Below are 23,053 nucleotides of genomic sequence, written 5' to 3' on the forward strand. Positions count from 1 at the left end.
CCAGCAGTTGAACATTCTGGAACAGTTTAATTTCCCTGTACACCTCGTCCAGTAACAATTAAATATAACTTAAAATATTTTGAAAATACAATCAATCCTTGGATTAATTTCAGATGCTAACACAGAATATAAAACTACCAAACCTCTTAAATGAAATACTGTTTGCGTCACACAAAACAAAACACTGGAATCAAAGGCAACATAATCTCACTGTGGAACTCTGAAGAACGTTCTGGAACTCTGGGAACACAAAAGTTAAAGGATCACATGATGCTGAAGGGCATCCACAAGATCAAGAACATTGTCTCATCATTTGCAAATAGAAGATACAGCATAAGCCACTGGGGCAGTGAAGTTGCGTGGATTCAGTGTGAGGTTAGCCACTGACAGTATTCTCCATCTCTTAGCCAACAGTAACATGCTAAGAATCCTACGTCAGCAGGTTTACTGCTTAAACTCACTTGTCTCCCTGGTGAGAGCCGAGCACAGCTGCTGTCAGTTGTAGTCAGCCAGGCCTTTGTTCAGAAGGGGAAGGTGCACCAGGGCCCCGTTTTCGTCATACAGGAACACTGACAGCTCTGGCTCCGTGGCCTGGGGGAGGGGAATGGCACCTGTTACCATGGATACCGGGTCTGTTCACCTTGCTCGACCTGCTCAAGTCTTGACCCATCACTACGACTGCTACCATGGGCACGTCACATGGACAAGGTGGATGCAGGTTTGCTTTACACTGTGTGTGTGTGTGTGTGTGAGAAAGTCAAATGCCAGAATTAAAACTGTGAGTGTTAGAAAGACAGACACTGGGAGGGAGAGTGAGAGTACAAGACAGGCAGGGTTCACATACTTTCTAAAACATCAAGGACTTTCCAGACCTCATTCTCTCAAATTCAAGGATCCAACGTGACAGTTTGAGACACATTTCACCAATTTCTTGCACAAAATAAAGAAATTCAAGCACTTTCAATGGCCTTTGTGTATTTGTGTCCATTTTGTGTCCAACTCAAGGTCTTGATCTCCCCCCTTCAATTCAGCAACTTTCACGAATTTCAAGGACCCGTGGGAACTCTGGACAGAGTCATATAGGAGTCATAGAGCATCAGAGTCAGAGATAGAGCGTCAGAAAGAGTCAGATAGAGTCAGAGCATGCCAGACCGTGACGGAGGCGGTGATGTTGCCGTGCAGCAGGTCGATCATCTCCAGCGCTGCCTTCATGCTCCACTTGGGACTGTAGGACAGGCACTCCAGCTCCCTGCGCACCCTGGGGGGCTGGAACCCCGCCAGGCGCACCTTCAGGGCCTTGCAGGGGAACATCAGCAGGTGGGGGGGGATCTGACGCAGCCTGGGGAGGGGGCAGAGACAGGTCAAAGGGACAGGGACACTAGTCTGTATATGTGATATGCCAGTGGTGTACAGGGGTTGCAGTACTTGTTGATGGGCAGGGTGTCGTCTGAGCCGTAGTCCACGTGACGGACCAGGACCTCCAAGGGGTTCAGGCCAGCGAAGCCCAGCACCTTGGCACGGTAGTACAAGCCATCACTGTACTCCACCAGACACGGAGCCTCTGGGGGAACACACACACACACAATGATGGTCGGCCAGCCAATAACAGTCGCAGGTGGTTGCATGCCCAAGTGTAGCTAACAGGTGTTGGTCGCTACCTAGAGGAAAGTCAGTGAGAGGTGCCAGGGTCTCCCTGTGGTCATTGACCGTGTTTAGAGCCTCCTCCAGGCTCTCTCCATCCACCTTCAAAATCCCTTGTTCCAGAGGGGACAGGAACACCTGGACACACACACACACACACAGGTTAACCCCTGTGAACGAGGTGAGGAGAATCCCCCCCACCCTCGCCAGGTGTGGGCTGAAAGTACCTCGTTGGGGGTGCGCAGGTGCTTGATCGTGACCCGGAAGCGCTCCCCCTCCTCAGGCAGGGAGGGGTTGGAGAACCCCCCCAGCACCGTGTCCATGGCTTCCAGGCCCTGCAAGACCACAACCTTGCTACAGCAGAGGAAATATCTCCCAGCACCACCAGCAGAACCTCCCCGTAGCAGGCAAGCTGGAACATCACAGTGTGTGAAGTACAGAGAAGGAGAGCTTGACTCAGAACGTGGCTTACCTCCGTGTCCATATCCCAGTCGTCCAGGTCTGGGAAACCTTGCTCCACGTGTTCCTACACACACACACACACACACACACACACACACACACACACACACACAGTTCTCTCACATGTTTGTCGTAGCAGATTTACAATGTCTATGACCACATGAGTTCAGGCTCACACTAGAGTTCCTCAAACACTCTTGCTTGTATCCATTCATCAGAGCCTTTTATCCAAAGCAGCAGATGAACAGATCATACAGGAAGTACAGTTCCTATGGCACTCGGCAGCGTCAGAGCACTCAGAACCACCACACGTTGAGACACTGGCACTGACTGTCATCGTCAGGTACTATAATGGCTGTATAATAAACTGGTTTGGGTTGTCTACCCTCTAGACCTCGGGGGAAAATCATCCTGGACTGAAACGCGTTGTAGCCTATATTTGCTTTTTGAAAACTCAAACCGGTCTGGGAGACTGTTCCGGCGGTCCGAGTGCTGAGAACACACCGCTCAGCCCCCACCTCTGACACACACACCTGAACGTCAGCAGAGGCAAGCTGGTCCATGGAGGCGTGCTGATGATGCACCATGATCCTGCTCAGGGTCAAGCCCTGCAGAAACACCTGCACCATCAGGCAGCCCCGGGGGTCCTCAGGCTGGTCCTGACACACACACACAGGTCGGAACAGTGTGTGTTTATATCTTATGTGTACTGTACGAGGTCGCTCATGTATGAATGGATAGTGTGTGTATGTGGACCCTTTCTGAATGGGGTGTGTGTGTGTGCTGTCAGATGTGTGCCACGCTACCATGAGCTGCATGTCCACACAGCGGTTGAGGAGCAGCTCCTTCAGAAGAGCCACAGCATCCAACTGCCACACCTTCCCCACCTGGGAGAGGAGGGGGGAGAGAGAGGGGGGCGGGAGACAGAGAGCGGACAGTAGAAGTGAAAGAGAGGGAATTCTATTATATTTTTATAAATGTTATTTGTCTCTACTGCTGGCAGTTCATGTCATTAATATACAACAATGAATCTCACGAGTGCATGTGACACGTCTCTGTGGTCCAGACTGGGTATATTGTACTAGTATGGTGAGGTGTGAGTGTGTGGTACTAGTATGTGAGGTGTGGGTGTATTGTACTAGCATGGTGAGGTGTAGGTGTGTGGTACTAGTATGTGAGGTGTGGGTGTATTGTACTAGCATGGTGAGGTGTGGGTGTATGGCACTAGTGTGGTGAGGTGTGGGTGTACTGTACTAGTATGGTGAGGTGTATGTGTGTGGTACTAGTATGGTGAGGTGTGGATATATTGTACTAGCATGGTGAGGTGTAGGTGTGTGGTACTAGTATGGTGAGGTGTGGATATATTGTACTAGCATGGTGAGGTGTAGGTGTGTGGTACTAGTATGTGAGGGTACCGGGATGACTCCGTGCAGCTGGCAGGGTACACACAGCTGGGGCACGTCGTCACACAGCAGGGCAGGGTACACATGACACACCGGGATGTTCTCAACCAGACCCTGGTCCACGTAGCGCACCTGCCACCCCAACACACACACAACATTATACAGATCGGGAGACAACTCTCCCCATGTCCTTGTCGAAACAGGCCGGATGCGTGTCTGACCTTGACGTGTCCTCCGATGACCTCCAGCACCTGTCCTCTGTACCAGAGCATGTCGGGGCCCATGACAGCACAGCCCAGCACGCTCTTCCAGGTGTAGGGCTTCTGTCTGGGCAGAGTCTTCATGTGCTGCTGCAGACGCTCACGCAGCTGCTCAAACTGGCGCTCTGACACACACACACACCACAAAGGACAGCATGAGAATGGAAGTTTCAGAAGGAGAAGGTGACAGAGTGAGTGGGTGATGGACAGCGCACCAGCCTGGAGCGTCATGGCGTAGATGATGCCGTCCTCCCCCACTGCAGACACGCTCATCTGGGTGTGTCCACAGAGCGGCAGCTCGGGCGGCTGGTACAGCTGGGTCTGGATCTTCTCCCGTACGGGGGTGGTGCGGGGGGTAGGTCTGGGGGCCGGGGGAGGAGAGCAGGAGAGGTCGGGGGGGCATGCGTCGCCCTGCGTCTCCTCAGGAAGCTCCTCTAGCGTGGGCATGGAGGGGGGAGAGGGACTAGGGGGGCTGTGGGGGGAGGAATGGAAGGAGGGTTTCTAAATGAACAGTTCTTTGCATCCTGTCTCTCTTCTATAAACAATTAGTCATTTAGCAGACGCTCTTGTCCAGAGCGTCTAAACAAACACATCTTTACTGATCCCTCAGCTGAACTTTGTACATTCGAAATGGACAGAAAAATGTCAAATGGACTGGTCTCCATGGATTCCACACTGGGTATAATGCTCCTCCTGTGTGTCTGATGTCCGTATCAGACAGTATTTTAACGTGTGTTGGTCTGTCTGGGACCCACCTTGGTTTTCTCTCCTTGAGGGCGAGGCCCTCGCTGACCAGGAAGTCTGCTATGCTGACTTCCTGCCCTGCCCTGTTGGAGCAGACTAGACACACAGGCACAGGTCCCTTCTCTGTCTTCTCCTGCAGGAGTGGAGGATGGAGGAGGAGGAGAAATGAGGTGGAGGAGTAAGGAAGGAGAGAAGAAGGAAGAAACAGAGGGATGAAGAGAGGAGATAGTGAAACATTCCTTCATCCCTACCTCGTCTACTGTCACCCTTAGTTCGACCCCCCCCTCCATCCCCAGTGATGTTGCCATGGCAGCGTGCTACCTGGATGGTAATGGTGGCCGTGACCCCGGTCAGGTGTTCGGAGATGAAGTCGCAGGCGGTGGCTGTCCAGGAGGAGCGCCCCCCCGCTGGCCTGGGGGGGAGGGATGGAGAGAGCAGGAAGGAGGGATGGAGAGAGCAGGAGGGATGGAGAGAGCAGGAAGGAGGGATGGAGAGAGCAGGAAGGAGGGATGGAGAGAGCAGGAGGGAGGGATGGAGAGAGCAGGAGGGAGGGATGGAGAGAGCAGGAGGGATGGAGAGAGCAGGAGGGATGGAGAGAGCAGGAGGGATGGAGAGAGCATAAGACAGAACGTTAAAGAGTACTGAATACATTTCAGACATTTGGCAAGGCAACCTTGTTGGTCAATTGAAAGTCAGTCAATGAATTGATTGAGCAACACGTGTGTGTGTGTGTGTGTGTGTGTATACCTGACGTTGGTGAGGGTGCACTCGAGCGCCAGGGAGCCCTCCAGGTGGGGCAGCAGGGGCCTAAGGTTGGTCACGTGCAGCTTCACCTTGTTCCCAAAGTCACAGCGCAGCACCTGGCACCAGCAGCAGGGGGGGACACAGCAGGAGGTCAACCATTATGCTCATCAGTGCTCAAACAGTTCAGCACAGACCTCCAGCTATTCATGTCAAATGGTTGATTTATACATCTTTGTGTATGGTATTGTGTGTATATTATGTATGTGTGTGTATATTTTGAATTGTGTGTGTTATGTATTGTGTGTGTTACGTATTGTGTGTGTGTTGCACCTCTGCCATGCTGCTGGAGGGTACAGCACTGCACAGCTGGGCTCTCTCCCACACCCCGTTGATGTAGGCAGCACAGAACATGCCTGCCTGCCACTCCACCTCGCTGGGCTCTGAACGAGCGTACTTCTGCTTCAGCACTTCGTACAGCCTGACACACACACACACCCACAACTGACTGAATAATGATTGTGCTTGTTCCTCCATGTATCGTTATCTCATGTATATACTGCGGGATCATTAGTCTCCTATACATGTTACAGTCCATATACAGCAGCGTATAGCTGCCTGCATGCATGTCATCTCCAGAGCCCCGCAGGGTGAGGGCTGCATTGTGAGGGCTGCATTGTGAGGGCAGCTGTGTGAGGGCTGCTGTGTGAGGGCAGTGCCCCGCAGGGTGAGGGCTGCTGGGTGAGGGCTGCTGGGTGAGGGCTGCAGGGTGAGGGCTGCTGGGTGAGGGCTGCTGGGTGAGGGCTGCTGGGTGAGGGCTGCAGTGTGAGGGCTGCTGGGTGAGGGCTGCTGGGTGAGGGCTGCTGGGTGAGGGCAGAGCCCCGCAGGGTGAGGGCTGCAGTGTGAGGGCTGCAGTGTGAGGGCTGCTGTGTGAGGGCTGCTGTGTGAGGGCTGCTGTGTGAGGGCTGCTGTGTGAGGGCAGTGCCCCGCAGGGTGAGGGCTGCTGGGTGAGGGCTGCTGGGTGAGGGCTGCTGGGTGAGGGCTGCTGGGTGAGGGCTGCAGTGTGAGGGCTGCTGGCTGAGGGCAGAGCCCCGCAGGGTGAGGGCTGCAGTGTGAGGGCTGCAGTGTGAGGGCTGCTGGCTGAGGGCAGAGCCCCGCAGGGTGAGGGCTGCAGTGTGAGGGCTGCAGTGTGAGGGCTGACCTCTTCATCTGGCCGTCGCACCAGGCCAGCTGGACGTGGAAGCTCCCGGGGGAGGACACGTGGGTGACCCTGACCCGCAGGTCTTTCAGGCTGGGCGGCAGCACCAGGCGGGGCTGCAGCTCCTGGGCCTCGTCCCCCGCCTGCTCTGGGGGCTCGCTCCCCCCTTCCCCTAGCAGAGCCTCGAAAGGAGGGTCCCACACCACCACGTCTCCCACGGGGTCCTGGGGGGCACTGGGTCTCACTCTGGGAGGGGGGGGAAGAATGTGGAGAAGGAAAACACGGAGGATGACCAAAAATCTGTGAAGAGCTAGTTGTGTGTCCATGGAGTTGTGTCTCCATGGTAATGTGTCACCGTAAAGGTGTGTGTCTCCATGGTGATGGGCCAGCCTCTCTCTCACCCCTGGTTGAAGCGGGCCAGTTGCTCGGTGACCAACAGGTCTGCTATGCAGCTGTTGCCTGACTTGCTGCTCAGGAAAAGACGCACCGGCAGAGCCTTGCTCCTGGGAACCTCCTCTGAGGACGGGAGCAAACACACACACGCTGATGTTTACACACGGTCATACGCACACACACACACATAAACCCACTAATGCACCACCACAGTTGCACTCGCACACAGAGTGTAAGTCTTACTGGTGGCTACGGCGGTGACCAGCTTGTGGTTGAGCAGAGTGATGAAGCGCTCAGTGCTGGCCTCGCTCCAGCCCTGCTGCCGCTCCAGAGGTAGCACGTCTGCCAGGCAGCACCTGAGGGCCTGGGGGGGGGGGGGGGGGGGGGCGTTCATCAAAACACTCATTAGCTTTTTATTTTCATTGACAATCGTTTTTTGAGGGGTGTAGCACAGTCCACAGACAAAGCACGGTACCATCACACCTTCTCCTACCCCCGACAAGGAAAGGGTCTTCCCCCTTTGTCCTTCTCCCAGAGGAGAAGCTTCAAAGCTTCTGACCCAGCATGGGGTCAGATACAGAGGCCACACGGCCCACAGTATCAGACAAAGGATTTACAAGGAAGAACTTTCTTATGTGGATTTACAAACATATTCTCAAGGACTACATGGCTCATGGACACTATTTCAATGACAGTAGTTGATGTGTTATAATGTGTGTTTTTCCCATTTACTTAGAACGTTGTTTAATTGAGGTTTGATTATAACTTCCCTTCAAGTATAGTTAAGTCAGCCAATCTTGATATCAAAATGATTGTACCATACTAACAAAACCATTTACGAATGTTGTATTGTTATATTCTGAAGTTTGAGCATTCCATGGACAGTTGAAATAACGGAACTCAAAAGGTACAGCTACTTCACACCTAGGCAGATCTCAGGACGACGCCCAGGTGGGGGGAAACTGACCAATGAAAGAGGTCACCTTCACGGGGACCCCCCCTTGTTCTTTGGAGTATAAAACCCCCAAACGTACAATCACCCTCGCTTGTTCGTAGGATTAAACTGAAGTGCTCGCTACATTTCTAAACTATTCCTCTCAACCTGCAAATTCACTGAGCGCCCGGAACTTTGGCCAAAGATTCCGTTGTTCTATTTTCGTTGGACGATAACGAAACCATTGACTCTACCCTTCTTCAAACCGACAAAAGTAACTACGATTTGCAATATTTCTTACCTGTGACATATTGGCATGTTGTGATTAAATTGTTGATGTTTGATTGTATTTTACAAATGAGTTAGCTTAACCCTTGCTAAGTCAGTTGCCCCTGCTCGTCCATTGTTACCACAAAGGCCTACCTGTCCCTCTCTACCCCTCTCTCTCTCTCCCTCCCCCCTTTACACGCTCTACACAGCCATTGTGTTGCTCGCCCTCATTTGCATCCAGCCACTGTACTACTCTGACTAACCCATAACTTATCTGGTATTTGTTCATTATAATTACATTCTCCTAAATAAATCATTGTGTATAATATTCGCGTATCACTCACGTTATCTGATCTGCTCTACTTTCATAGAATTCACGACTTAAGATTAGACTGATTATTACGAAGGCTATTATTTAAATATTATTCAATAAGGTTTCCTCTATCCCTTTAACAATAAGAGGTGGTGCCCCAGACTTTATGATAAATTAAGTATTTCTATCTTCAAACGAGCAAACCCCGCTACAGGGGGGAATGTTTACCCTAGGTGATGGTAGACCAGGGGCCCGTTCTCCGTACGTCACTTATTACATCCAAGATCAAATGACACATCCAAGATGATATCATCGTGCTAATCATGATCTGGCTAATTCTTTTTTTTTCAACACCCTTGCGTTGGTCTAAAAGGGGGGTATGTATCGATAGTAGAAACCTTGATCAGCAACGCTGCTATTGGCTTCTCACCATGACCAAAAAGAGCGCCCCGTGTTTTCCGCAACAGAGCCAACAGAGCGGTTACTCCAAATTGGAAGATTTTATCAGAACGCCAGGGAACACCTCAAAGTCTGCAAAATCCAAGTAAGAGGGCTGGCAAAGAGTAGCAGACCAAATTAAATGTAGAGGAGTGACCACACGTTTTATCGCTTATTACAGTAAGCTAGGCCTATGTTTTTTTAGATCTATCAAGCAATGAGCAATTAATTCGGTTTCATGTTAAATTCTGCTAATTATTGTTGCATCTTTTGCAACAGGTTCCTGTAGTATAAACGGAAAAGACATGTCTGTGACAGACTTCCTGTATCACCTCTGCTTGTAAAGCCTCAATCTAATCGTGTTTACATAAAATAAACCTGCTCCCGAGCAGGTTTAAGCTTATGGACCTGTTGCTATGACAGCAAGTCCAGGATGAGCTTCGAAGAACCAAACAATCCAAGATAATGACAAATCGTCAACAATCAAATCCAGCTAACTGATTAGCGACGTACGGAGAACGGGCCCCAGGCGTGGCATGGGGTATACCAACATTGGGATCAGTTGAATAACGGGAAGAGGAGGGCACCTTTACGCACTGCACCGTTTTATAAAAAATGGCATTTAAGTGGCGTAAGCTTTCTTTTGTGCATACGCAACGTTTCTAAACGAGGCTCTAGGGGTGAGAGGTCAGGTATGGGAGGTCAAGTGTGAAAGGTCAGGTGTGAGAGGTCAGGGGAGGGAAGTCAGGGGTGGTGCAGGGCACAGAGAGATGGCTCACCATGGCTGGAAGGGCGAAGAACTCATCCTTTATCTTCCTCAGGTGGTTCACAGACAGGACCTTCTTATTGCCGAAGTCCACAAAGCTAACCTCCACCTGCCTGCCTCCTGGATGGCCTACACACACACAAACACACCTTATGAAACATCTCAACAAACTTCTGACGGGGGTCAGATGGCTGAGCGGTTAGGGAATCGGTCTATTAATCAGAAGGTTTCCGGTTCAATTCCTGGCTGTGACAAATGACGTGTTTTTGGGCAAGGCACTTCACCCTACTTGCCTCGGGGGAATGTCCCTGTACTTACTGTAAGTCGCTCTGGATAAGAGCGTCTGCTAAAATGTATATGTATATGTAAAACACACAATCAAAGCCTAAAACAGTAGAAGAGATGCACTCCAGCTGGGTTCTGACCTATGACCGTGGCCCGGTACCACGTCTTGTCATCAGACACAGCCACGCAGGCCTGGTCCAGGACGGGGCAGTACAGTTCCAGACCCTTCTCCTCCCGGACACCCTCCAGGGACGCTCCCCCGTAGAACTCCTGCAGCTTGGCAGTCAGAAGCCAGAACTCCATGTTGTCCACCTGGGAGAGGAGTGGACAGACCGTCAGAGAGAGAGCGAGCGAGCAAGAAAGAGGAGACATACACATACAGAGGGAGAGACACATGGCTCCATACCAGCTGGATATAGAAGTGGGAGGGGTCGATGATGTGGGACACCATGGCGTTGAGCTCCAGGTGGGTGCTGGGGTAGATCGGAGGGTAGTACTGCAGTGGCTTGCGGCCACATGGCATCGTACGGGCGTTCCAAGCCACGGGAGAGTAAAACCTGCAGACGGGCGAAGGAGAGAGCGACAGACAGACGTTACGGTAAAGAACACCATCTGCAGCACTTCTTCCGCAATCAGGCTTACTTGATCAGTGTGTGCGCTCACGTGCATCTATACTATAAAGCTTATACCCCATCGGTGTGGGGTTTGTGTGTGTGTGTCAGTCATACTGGTGTGTGTGAACACATCTCTGCTAGCGTCTGGAGCGTGTGTGTACTTGGCCACATCCAGGAACACCAGGTACTCCTGGAGGGAGAGGGGCACGTTGATGGTGCTGCAGTCCATCGGCGCCTTCTTCAGGTCCACCAGCAGGAAGTCCTGGTCCTGGGCAAACACGTGCATCTCCACCACCGACAAGCTCACCACACGACGGAACTCGTCCGTGGCCTCCACGGTCCAGCCCTTCACCTGGACACACACACACGTACAAAACTTGTTCACACACAGACGGTCAGACTCCCCTTGGTGCCTCCTCCGTCTGTGAAGGCACAGCGCTGTTGTGTGTTACCTGGTCTGCAGGGACGATGTCCTTCAGAGAGCACTTGATGGCCTGGGGAGGCCAGCGGCGCAGCTCGGGCTGGAAGGCCATGTCCACCTTCCTCAGACAGTTGTTCAGCCCACTGATGAACAAGTCTGGGCTCTCCTCATCCCTGAGTGATGTAGAGAAAGGACGTTTTATAAATGTAGCGCATTTGTGTGTTTTTGCAGGGTTAGTGTGTGTGTGTACCTTGCAGAGTTTGTGTGTGTGTGTGTGTGTATACCCCTGCAGGGTTAGTTTGTGTGTGTGTGTATATACCCCTGCAGGGACAGGTTCTTGGAGAAGCCATAGTCCTGGTAGTAGACCCTGATGCGGGACAGCTGGGGGGCGGGGCAGCTGGTCACGGTGTCCAGGCAACCACGCTTGAACATCTCTGTCACAACTGCCCGACACCACGCATCCTCCTTCCACTTCACAAACACCAAAGAGCCTGGACACACACACACACAGACTCCAATCACATGGAAACACACAGGCATGTGTATGGATGTGATGAAGGAATGCACAATGCATGCAGGGGGGGGGGGGGGGGTGGTCTCAATAGCTCAGCACTAACTAGGGTGTAGTGGCATGCACAGAAATTCAACTAAATTTGAAATAAAGCCTAGTTTAACATACTTTTTGTTTTGTTTTCGTTTTGTTTTCATTCTAATTTGGATGGGTAATTAACAACACATTCTTCTGTGGTGTGATGAACTTAAAACTCATTTTCAATTCCACTTTACAGGATCTACAAGTTCCCTGTTATACACTAACATTAAATGTCGCAACGGTCCAGTTTAATCCTATTAATTCCAGTAAATTCCCATGGAAAGTTTCCAACTTTGAAAACTCCCTGAATATTGCCACCCTACCCCAGACTGCCTCTTCCACACACGGAGTCCGTACCTGTCTTCAGAACGTCTCTGGTGGTGAACAGGCAGCGCTCCCCTGAGCTCACAGAGTTGATCTTCTTGCTCAGCATCACAGCGCTCTTCTTCTCCGCCACGTGACGTACGTAGAAGTGATTTGGATTTTCCACATGAGTCACCAGGACCCACTCCTGCAGCACTAGATACACACACAATCTTCCTAAAACATTCCCGTTCACTGTGTCGCCAACTGTCCTACATGCTGTGCACTTCTGCATCTCAACAGGTTAAATCCTCCCCATACCTTTCCCTCGATTGGCAGGGATGACGTCCAATGGGATCACCTTCTTCCACTCTGGCTTTTGTCTATCGTTGGGCTGGTGCAGCTCTGGCCCAATCACTGCCAGCATAAAACAGCTTTGTCATCTCTTATCCAATCACCAAACAGCTGTCATCTCTTGTTTAATCACCAAACATTAAAGTTTTCTATAGAATCACTTACCCAATCACCAAACAGTTATACATAAATATATATACAAATTTTCTATAAGGATAGAGGTGAGTGTGTAAGAAGCCGGGTGAGTTTGTAACAATCGTGGGTGAGGGGGAGGGGGGTGAGGGTGGGGTGACCCAGGAGGGTGGGGGGGCAGGGGTGACCCAGCAGTGGCCTCGTTGTGCTGGGTTGGTGAGGACGGGGTTCATCTGAGCTGTGGCTGAATGTCAGTGGTCAGGTGATTCTGGAGCAGCACTCACCTGGGGATTCCTCACGTCCTGCCCTGCGAGCAGCGCCTGCAGGAGGAGGGGGAACCACATCTGTTTAACCTCCATCTCCACCCTCACACCCTCACCCCCCAGCCCAACATGCTAACTCCTTAAGTCTCTCCCATCTACCTGGCCCTCCCTCCATCTCTGTTCCCTGGTCCTCCTCAATGATCTCCTCTATGATGACGTTCGGGGTGGAGTCGGGGCTGGGGTCGTAGCTGGGGGGGGGGCTCAGAGCAGGCTGGCCCATCATCTGGCTCTCCTCCTCCTGCTGGGAGCGCATGGGCCCCCTGTGGCTAAGAGACCTGCCCTCCCCTGGGGGGGTGTGGCTGCGCCTGAATGGCTTCTGGTTGCCCCTCCCCTGCAGCTGGGTTCTTGGAGGGGAATGGTCCAGCCTGGGGGGAGGCAGTACAGCATCAACACCTCAGAACTACAGTACAATACAGTACCACCACAGGAGATAACGGCAGGCTCAGGCCTCAGGTACAACTCAGTACTCACAACCTGATTTTCCCCGAATTGATCTTCAGACACGTCTTCAGACCCTGCATTAGACCATCATGCTGGAGGGCCCAACTAGACCACAAACACACACACCACAGCTGTTTGATGTAAGAACCACCCACACACAGGCTGTACTCAGAATGTGTTACTACTCACCTCAACCCAGAGCCCTGAGACAGACAGTACATTTCAAAGGACTGAACATCTACTGGAGCCTGTAGGGTCTCCAGCACCTGGGCACACACACACACACACACACACGTGTATGGAAGGAAAACACACATCAGCAGCAGATGCACTGTCTTGCTCCTGGCAGGTGTAGTGACAGTTGTGTGTGTGTGTAAGAGTGTGCATGTGTTTAACAAGTATTTAGATAATTAATCTGTCGATTTAAAATCTAAATTAAAATGATTCAGATTTTATTTCCATAATTGTATTCAAAATACTGTTATTCCAAATTGTCAATATTAACACAAATAACAGACCATATATATTTTGCACATTTTGACCTAACCATAACATGCAAAACATACATGCCCATTCTATAGATGGGTTCTCCAACAATTCTCTTTCTCCGGCATGTTTAAAATGTTTTTGTTGAAGTGACATACCCATCTCCACGACACTGCAACACGGCCGTAGGTCTGTTTTCAATTGTAGGTAGCTTTTTTAAATACACGTTTGTGCGCGAGAAAGAGAGAGTACTTATATGTGTGCGTGAGAGACAGTGTGCAGATGTGCGTGTGTGAGAGAAAGATTGTGCAGATGTATGTGCATGTGTGCATATGTGAGAGAGTGCATGTGGGTCTGAGAGTGTGTGAGAGTGTGCATGTGTGCCCATACGCTGTCCAGGTGGCAGTAGCTCTCCAGGGAGGGGAACTGATGGACCTGCTTGGCCCTCTGCATGGCTGTCTCCAGGGCGCTCATCCTTTCCTCCACCTTGCCCATCACACGCCTGCTGAAGGGGAAGTGCTGCTCCATGTGGGTCAGCTCAGACAACAGCACCACCTTCCTGTGGGGAGTTTACACACATCAGCTCAACCAAGGTCAGAAACACAGGGAACCCAGAGGGTTCATGGGTGAGGCATTCTAAAACATGAAGTAGATGTTAGTGTTACCTGTGATGGAGGATGTTATAGGCCTCGTCCATAGCTTGGTCTAACTCCTTCTGCAGTCTGGCCTTTTCCTTCTTCACCTGCAAACTCAGGCCCTTCACCAAAGTCTGGAGAGCAGATAAAACCCACACAGATGTTTCCATGCCAACACACCCCTCATACAGCTAGCTACTTGCAGACATCCTAGACACAGCCCTCATACAGCCAGCTGCATGCAGACACACCCCTGATACATCTAGCTACATGTAGACACACCCCTGATACATCTAGCTACATGTAGACACACCCCTGATACATCTAGCTACATGCAGACACACCCCTGATACATCTAGCTACATGCAGACACACCGCTGATACATCTAGCTACATGCAGACACACCCCTGATACATCTAGCTACATGCAGACACACCCCTGATACATCTAGCTACATGCAGACACACCCCTGATACATCTAGCTACATGCACACACCCCTGATACATCTAGCTACATGCAGACACACCCCTGATACATCTAGCTACATGCAGACACACCCCTGATACATCTAGCTACATGCTGACACACCCCTGATACATCTAGCTACATGCAGACACACCCCTGATACATCTAGCTACATGCAGACACACCCCTGATACATCTAGCTACATGCAGACACACCCCTGATACATCTAGCTACATGCAGACACACCCCTGATACATCTAGCTACATGCAGACACACCCCTGATACATCTAGCTACATGCAGACACACCCCTGATACATCTAGCTACATGCAGACACACCCCTGATACATCTAGCTACATGCAGACACACCGCTGATACATCTAGCTACATGCAGACACACCCCTGATACATCTAGCTACATGCAGACACACCCCTGATACATCTAGCTACATGCACACACCCCTGATACATCTAGCTACATGCAGACACACCCCTGATACATCTAGCTACATGCAGACACACCCCTGATACATCTAGCTACATGCTGACACACCCCTGATACATCTAGCTACATGCAGACACACCCCTGATACATCTAGCTACATGCAGACACACCCCTGATACATCTAGCTACATGCAGACACACCCCTGATACATCTAGCTACATGCAGACACACCCCTGATACATCTAGCTACATGCAGACACACCCCTGATACATCTAGCTACATGTAGACACACCCCTGATACATCTAGCTACATGTAGACACACCCCTTATCAGGGCTTGAAATTAACTTTTATGCTTGGTAGCACTGGTGCTCCCAACTTACCAACAAAAAATTATGAGCACAAAATGAACCTGTTCATTTAGTATTTTCAGCTCTTCCAAGTTACCGGTAACTTGCTTGTTGGACTCGCTAGCTTGTTATGTTAATTTAGCCTATTCAGCCTCCCAGGTATGTTCTTTATTCGGGGTTGTCAAGCCTCACACACACGCATTTCAGCCTGTTCACACGCTCTCACGCCACACCTAGCATTTCTCACGCTGAGAAGGCAACGCCAGCCAAGTTGTCCTGCTAACGTTGTATTCGCACGAGTGAAGGTTCTCGGCGACCGTACGTTCGTTACTAGGTAAGCAACAAGAGATGCGAACACACGTGAAAGCTCGTCTCAGGGGAGGGGGGGAATCTCACTCCAAGCTTTTGATAAAACTTGACAACCCTGTCTTCATGCTATTGTGTAGCTGAATAACTGTTAATGTGTCACGTTAACATACCGGACACCTATATTCAGCCTGTTGTTCTGTGTGCTATTGTGTAGTTGAATAACTTGCCTTTCCAGATTAAATGTCTGTTCTTGGTCTTGGATTTTGTGAAATACATTTCTAAATAAATGCGACTCATAGTCCAGTGCGACTTATATATGATTTTTTTCCTTTTTGACTGATGCGACTTATACTCCGGAGCGACTTATAGTCCGAAAAATACGATAATTAGCGAGTGTTTTGTGAAATTAAAACAGGTCGCACCATAACGATAATTTGCACTCGTACAAATGCTCCCAAATGTATTTTGCGGTCGACCAAAATGGTCGCAATTTCGAGCCCTGCCTTATACTAGAACTCTGAGGAGAGATGATGTCACCTGGTGGATGTCCCGCAGCTGGGCCATGCTCTTTGAGGCTTGCAAGAGGGCGTCCTCCATCACCTCCTCTGTAACCTTAATATCAGAGGCCTACACACACACACACACACATCATTTGATGAAACCCATTAGACCTCAGACGCAAATGTATTCTGGCTGCAAGCATTGGCCAGCCCCCCTGGGTGACACACCTGTGCAGAGGGAGCCATGTGCGGTACCTCTGTGCTGTTCTCCTGGACGGGTGACGAGGGCTTGACTTTGTGTATCCTCTGTCGGTCAATGCGAGAGCTAACAAGCGAAACACGCTTGTCAACGCCAAATAAAGCAAGAAACTTCAAATGAGTTGTCAATAACACAGACAGCGCTTGAGGACCATCTCACCTCCTTGTCTTGTTCATCTTGGCAGTGTAGATGAGGCCAATGACTCTGCTGTCAACCTGTAGGCCCTCCACACCCCCCTCTGGGAGAGTGGACTCGACCTGCAACGACACCCAGCATGATTAAACACACCATGGATGCTCTTGAGGTAGGACAGAAATAACCATAAGCTACGGGATATTCAATGGTACATTAATAGTATAATTGCTGTTTGCTGAGGTTTTGATGGAGCAGCGTTACCTTGCAATCGGGACAAATAATGACGTTGATGAACTCTAGAGAGCGCAGGCAGGCTGCGCAGAAGATGTGCCCGCACAACAGCAAATGGGGCAGGTTACCCACGACATCATCCTCTGGTGATTAAATATATTAAAATACATGTTTTACTTCACCATATAATAAAAGTCAGGCTGTTACAGTACACTTATTCTTGATTAATTGAGACTGGTGAAGCCGAAACGCTACCACGCGAGAGCCTTGGAGAAAATGTCTGCGTGCTGCCACCTGCACCTGCGCCTCACAACGCCGAAGTCATTAGCTTGCTAACTTAGCAAGGTGAAAGACGCATTTTATTACATTTTTAATACAAAGTCGCACGTCTCTACTTACTGCATAAAAGTTATCAAAAATAGTATACTACTACTAATAGTTCTTATGAACTGCTATCGCCTAACTTGCATGGCCAGCACTTGAACGCTGTAGTCGGCATCCCTTGCGCAGTAGGAGCAACAGGCCATGTGTTCGGTTTGACGGTTGACAAAGTAATTTGTTTAGCCTTTGTCGGTTCTGAAAGATAATCCCAGGAAAAAGATAGGATTGAACGCGGTCAGGACAGCAAAGATAATTTACCTGGTAAAATATAAGCAGTGCCGCATATTTTGCAAAAAACGGAGTTGGAATTGTCCCCTCTGTCAGACATCTTCAGAAATGTTCATCAGTCCTCAAATGCAACAAATAATGACGCGGCTTCCCCTCCTGCAATCATGTCACGTGATCAATAAATACAATCCAATTCACTATAATGACCACGAAGGAAATTGAAGACATTAAAGCCAAATTATTGTGACAGTCACAAGTCAACTTCTAGAGGGTTAATTTATGAGGCAATGGCCTAAAACTTGAACCCCAATCTTTTTTACAGATTGGGCAAGGCGTGTACAGAGTGCATGTTGTGGTATCGATTAAGGAACTGTTGACATTACACCTGCACGTGTCACCAGGTTAGGTTGGATGATTAGACTGAGCATTGACTTGGTCGCATGGTGGCGCTATAGTACTGCATTTCTCATAATTAACCTACTATTGCTGCTAAGGTTACGATGATAATAACAGTTTATTAAACTAAAACACAAATGAAAAAATCTAAACATGTTAGGGTACTAGGTCATCCCACATCCCACCACGGTTCTTATTTGAAACATAGCTATTTATTTTAATCCCAAAAATGCATAACTTGAACAGCCTACATACATCCACAGATTTTGTCGTTTTACATTTGCCATCCCTCCCATCCTCCCCTCCTTCCCTCCTCTACGGTGAGGCCCATCCTCAGCGGCGATTAAGACAGCCCTTCGATCGCTGCACAGCTGCCGAGGTCGGTGCCTGAGGACAGCGCGCCGCTCAACCGAGCGGAATCATCCAAAGTGACAGGGAGTAGAGAGCCGAGCAGGAAGACGGCAGAGGTGGGTGGGCTAATACACCACGTACACTGCCAAATACAACAATTTTGACCTTCAGTCTCCGTCCAAACATTCCTCTCGCCTGAGAGAGTAAATGTGAGAGGTGAGATCCTCAACAGGCTTGACAGAATTTCGCCCAGAGAACAGTGTGAAATACACACGTTGTAACAATAGCTTCCCACCTCTGCTGGAATGTCAAAAGCATTCAACCAAATTGGAACAAGACCACCTTGGTGAAGAGGTTGCGTTGCCCGCAGGTCTGAGGTACACCTGCTCCTACATATGAGGTTTAGAAGACCCCCTGAGAGAACGGGTAACACTCACATTCACCCCAGAGGGATTTCACTCACCACCATACCATGTTCTAGTCTAAAGAGACTAAGAGACTATCTACATCCATCTACAGCAGATGAGAGCAGATTATCCATCTTTCTAAAACATGAATAGATTGGGAGTAAGGACGTTAGCAGCACTTTGTTAGTCATTTATTAGATGCTCTTATCCAGAGCGACTTACAGTAAGTACAGAGACATGGTCAAAAGCATCGTTCTAGAACCTACAGCAGGTTCTAGAACCCACAGCAGGTTTTGTGTCGTTGTGTCCCTTTATTTTGTATCTTACATCGTCACTGTTAGTGGATCTTTTCCCATCTTTAATGCACACGTAACAGTACCTAAACAGATCAAAGAAATGACATCCATCTGAATGAAAAAAAAACAAAATAATGTAAACCTTCAAAGACCAAAGAAAGTTGCGTTCTCGTCTGCGCAGGCAGATGGGGGACGGTTTGTTTGTCTGGATGAGATCAGGGAATCAATGAAGGAATCTGGCCTATACCGTGTTTACCCTGACTGGCGGAAGCCAGACCGGCAGTGAAGGGGGGTTTAGACTGGGGGTGTTTACGGTGTGTAATGAACCGAGAGGTAGGCAGGCCATGGGGGTTGGGGGTGACACGGGAAAGCCCCCCATCTTTCCCCCTCAAATGTGGGTCACTATTCCTCCTCGGGGGATACCCCCATGTTCCATACCGACAATACCTCGCCCCACCCCCAAAACAGCTACATCCTACCCCATACACTTACCCCGCCCCTCTCTCCTCTCTCCTCCCCCCCCCCCCCCCCACCCTAATGAAGCTTAATTGAGCTCTGGAGTCTCATCGCTGCAGTCCTTTGCTTAGAGTGAGCGATACCGCCGCTCTCTTCATAGCCCCGACCCCCTGGATGCATCACCGCTCGTCACAGGATGCTGTCCCTGATGAAGGATGATATTCTGTCTGAAGTCTTGGGTTTTGTTTGTTGTTCAGTGCCCCCCCCCCCCACACACCCTCAGGTACCCCAGGCAGAGGAGGTGGTAACTGTATTGCATTGCCAGGATAGTGTACCAACAGCCTCTCCCTCCTGTTCTCTGAAAGGTCATCAGACAGCACAGGGCTGGGCTGCTAAGTGTTCGCCTCCAGGGGGGATTCGGACTCTGCTTGAAAAGAGCAACGGGGTCGAGGTCGGGGAAACCGCTTTTTACCTCTTCCAGCCTCTTTGAGGGATTAGAAAGCCTCTGGCCACAGACACGCAGGGCCGGGGCAGTTGGCAGGTTTGTATCGGAGCTAAGTCAAAGCGACGATCCTTTCGATGTTTTTATTGCTCAAATTTTTTTCATTTCAGTGTTGGATTTAGCTGTGTGCTGTGTAAATGATTTGTTTTGTGTTAATATTTTTCTTTTTCTTGCCTGATGAATGGTGGGTTTAATTGAATCCAGGTCAACTGACACAGACAGGCTGTATTGCTTTATTCTCCGGTGAAAGACATGCATCAATGAGCATATTAGATGAAAGGTAGAGGGTATGGGGGTATGATGCATTATCTTCATCATACAATGTATCAAAAATTGGCTTTCTAATCCGATAAAGAAAGCCTTGAATGACCTGGAAGAATTGACTTCCTCCAGACAGATATATATTTATTTCTGTCAGGGTTGCATGTAAGGCATCAATAGCCCTCGTTAAAAACAGATGTATAGTTTGGGAAAGTAAACCTAAACACATTATCTTTTCCTCTCTCTTTCTGCCTCCTGCTCTCACTCTCTCTGTATGTTAATGTCTTGCCAACCTTTCCCATTCACTCACTCACTCATTCACACACTCGCTCGCTCGCTCACTCACTCACTCACTCACATGCTTACTTACACACTACACACTTAGACACTCACACACACGCACACTCTCTCACCCTCCCTCTACTTAATCTCTCTCAGTGTCTCTCTCACGCCTTTTTTCACCCCTGTCCCCTCTCCCTCACCCCTGCCCCCCTCCACACTCCACCACCCCCCTCTTCAAAGGCGGCCCAGGGAGTGTGTGTGTGGTGGAGGTACCAGTTGGACCTAGACAGGGAGCTCTCTAAGCCCCGCCGGGTGCCCGAATAGCCGGTGACACAGATCCACATCAAGGGAAGATCGACCCCCCTTGTTAGCCCTGGTGCTAATCACTCCATCGCTAAGTATCCCAGGACCTGTCAATCACAGGACGAGGATCTGCCCCCTTGTCCCTCCGCAAATCGGAGTCCACATCCTATGAAAAAGGTCTTTTTTGGAACGGTGTGTGGGCCAGTGGAGGGTGGGATCTCTGGGTGGGGGGGTGGAGGGGGGGGGAACCCATGAGGCATCTGGGTAAATCACAGTGTGGCAATTATCTCACTTTGCTGCACTCTTAGAATGCTTGACCTGCTTCTCAGTGTTGATAGGCACATTCTCAGGAAGGGGGTCAGCACCAGGCTCCATGGTGTGTGGGAGGCTGTGTAGTTTTAGCATGTGAGAGAGAAGGATAGTGTGTGTGTGTGTGCATGATGGAGGGTGAGAGTTTGTGTGTCAGATGGTGAGAGAGAGCATGTGTGTGTTTTTCAAATAGAGTCTTTAAAACTGTGTGTGTGATAGGGAGAGAGTGTATGTTTGTGGAGGAAGTATGGTGTTTTGGGTCTGGGTCTTGAGTCAAATATAATTTGTGAAGTTCTTTTTCCCTAGATCCTCTTGTATGATTTTTCCTTGATCATCTTGTATGATTCTTTGTCATTACGTTATTCTTTTTGGTATTCTTGCTGCCAGTGTTGTAAACAAATGATTTATGCCACTACTTAGCTGATGCTTGTCATGTCACTGGTCCAGAATGACCTTGTGTTACACTGTGCATGTGACAATAAATCTTTTTTACTTGACTTGAGATGTCCCACACAGGCTACCCCTACTCACAGCTCAGCATGAATCACATCCTTTAACACACCCTCCTGTACATTTTCACCCCAACAGCTTTTGAGAATGCTCATCCTGGTATCCTTATTAAACAAACTCACTCTCTCTCCCTCTGTCTTTCTGAAAAAACAGTCTTGTATTTCATACTGTACACAAATTCACACACACACAGATAGACAGACCATTCCGCTGGCCATCTTCAGAATCCTCTCGTCTTGTTCTGAGTATAAAAATAGAAATGGCTTCCCACAGACTCAAAATAGAACGACTCACCGGACCTGATGTTCCCTCCAGGATCACAATGAATCGTATTGAGAGACTTGTTGCTCTTGTTGGTTAGTTGTAACGGTTTCAAATTCTTGTTCTCGCTGTGAAATATTTTACTGTTGATAGTTTTTTCTACAGGTACACTCTTGCACTCTTGTGGGGAGTTTCATGTTGTTCAATTGTAACTTGTTTAACTGCATGCTCTTATGGTTCTTCCCTTTGGCACTTATTTGGTTTTCCACAATGTATGCTTCATGTTTTGGCTGCTCGCAATGTTTGGAGCTATCTCGTTGTTATGATCAGTGACCTATGCTCTTTTGTAAAGCTCTCTCTTAGAAGTCGCTTTGGATAAAAGCGTCTGCTAAATGCATAAATGTAAATGACTCACGACTGGTTCGATTCCCGGCCATGCCAAATGTACGTTGTATCCTTGGGCAAGGCACTTCACCCTACTTGCCTCGGTACTTACTGTAAGTCGCTCTGGATAAGAGCGTCTGCTAAATGACTAAATGTAAAGGTAAATATCACCCGGGTAACAGGAGGGAATGCAGAGAAACAGCATTACCTGTGGAGTCACAAACACTGTCACTGCCATTGTCTACAACACGTCCATCCCCAACCACACACCTACAAGACACGCCTCCTGTCCGTCATTCACACAGAGAACACGCCTCCTGTCACTCAACCAGGTGTCCTCTGGGCGACACTTATTTTCTCTGGCATGTCTGTCTGAAAGACGTGTCTCTAGACGACAAGGGGGCAATCAGCAAGCGTGGCACCATGCCACAGATGATATCACGCCTGGTAACATCAACATGACCAGCAATATATTCAATCTGTCATGTCAGGTTCCTGCATCGCTCCACACTCCGTCATGCTAGATGTTAATATTCTGCTGTCATCCGCCAGGAAGGAGCTGCCATGTTGTCAGTGATGCACAGCTTCCTGGTATGCAGGAAGGGTCCATCCCCTTCTCTCAGTCCACCGAAGTCATGGCAGTCTACCCGTCAGGGGAACTTAATATCTCCCGGAAACAAAGACCTTCCATTGTACGGCAGCAGCAGTTACCGTGAGGTGTTTTGCGTGAGATGGATATCACACATGGCAGTGTTAGGAGGAGAACAAGCCTGTCGCTGTGTTGTGTGGTGTCTCAGGGGTCAGTGTGGTGTGTCATGTGACCGTAGAGCTGCAACCCCGGTGCTGTGTTTCTAGTTGTGGGGTTGTGCAGTTGCTGG

The 23,053-nt window shown here is 49.6% G+C and overlaps 1 protein-coding gene across 2 annotated transcripts; it reads right to left on the reverse strand.

Moving 5' to 3' along the window:
• Positions 1-12: 12 nt before the first annotated feature.
• On the reverse strand, positions 13-17,686 carry rnf17 (ring finger protein 17). Of its 2 annotated transcripts, none has more exons than XM_062457685.1 (38): positions 17,488-17,686; positions 16,879-16,991; positions 16,642-16,739; positions 16,479-16,548; positions 16,261-16,350; positions 14,180-14,283; positions 13,905-14,073; positions 13,218-13,294; positions 13,059-13,133; positions 12,687-12,952; positions 12,549-12,584; positions 12,100-12,195; positions 11,833-11,994; positions 11,203-11,374; positions 10,915-11,056; positions 10,624-10,814; positions 10,255-10,405; positions 9,989-10,160; positions 9,577-9,692; positions 7,086-7,206; positions 6,851-6,965; positions 6,453-6,695; positions 5,585-5,732; positions 5,258-5,370; positions 4,832-4,922; positions 4,522-4,643; positions 3,982-4,229; positions 3,728-3,891; positions 3,519-3,638; positions 2,910-2,990; positions 2,637-2,762; positions 2,114-2,167; positions 1,869-1,976; positions 1,659-1,779; positions 1,426-1,561; positions 1,153-1,339; positions 462-591; positions 13-240 (listed from the first exon to the last, which is right to left on the reverse strand). In XM_062457685.1, exons 1-37 carry the CDS (start codon positions 17,555-17,557, stop codon positions 496-498), a joined length of 4,764 nt encoding a protein of 1,587 aa, XP_062313669.1. In that variant the 5' UTR covers positions 17,558-17,686; the 3' UTR covers positions 13-240; positions 462-495. The 2 variants fall into 2 exon arrangements, with proteins under 2 accessions (XP_062313669.1, XP_062313668.1); XM_062457684.1 differs by having other exon boundaries at positions 16,452-16,548.
• Positions 17,687-23,053: the final 5,367 nt, after the last annotated feature.

The sequence above is a fragment of the Osmerus eperlanus genome, chromosome 3, assembly GCF_963692335.1.
Source record: "Osmerus eperlanus chromosome 3, fOsmEpe2.1, whole genome shotgun sequence".
Classification (NCBI taxonomy): Eukaryota; Metazoa; Chordata; class Actinopteri; order Osmeriformes; family Osmeridae; genus Osmerus; species Osmerus eperlanus.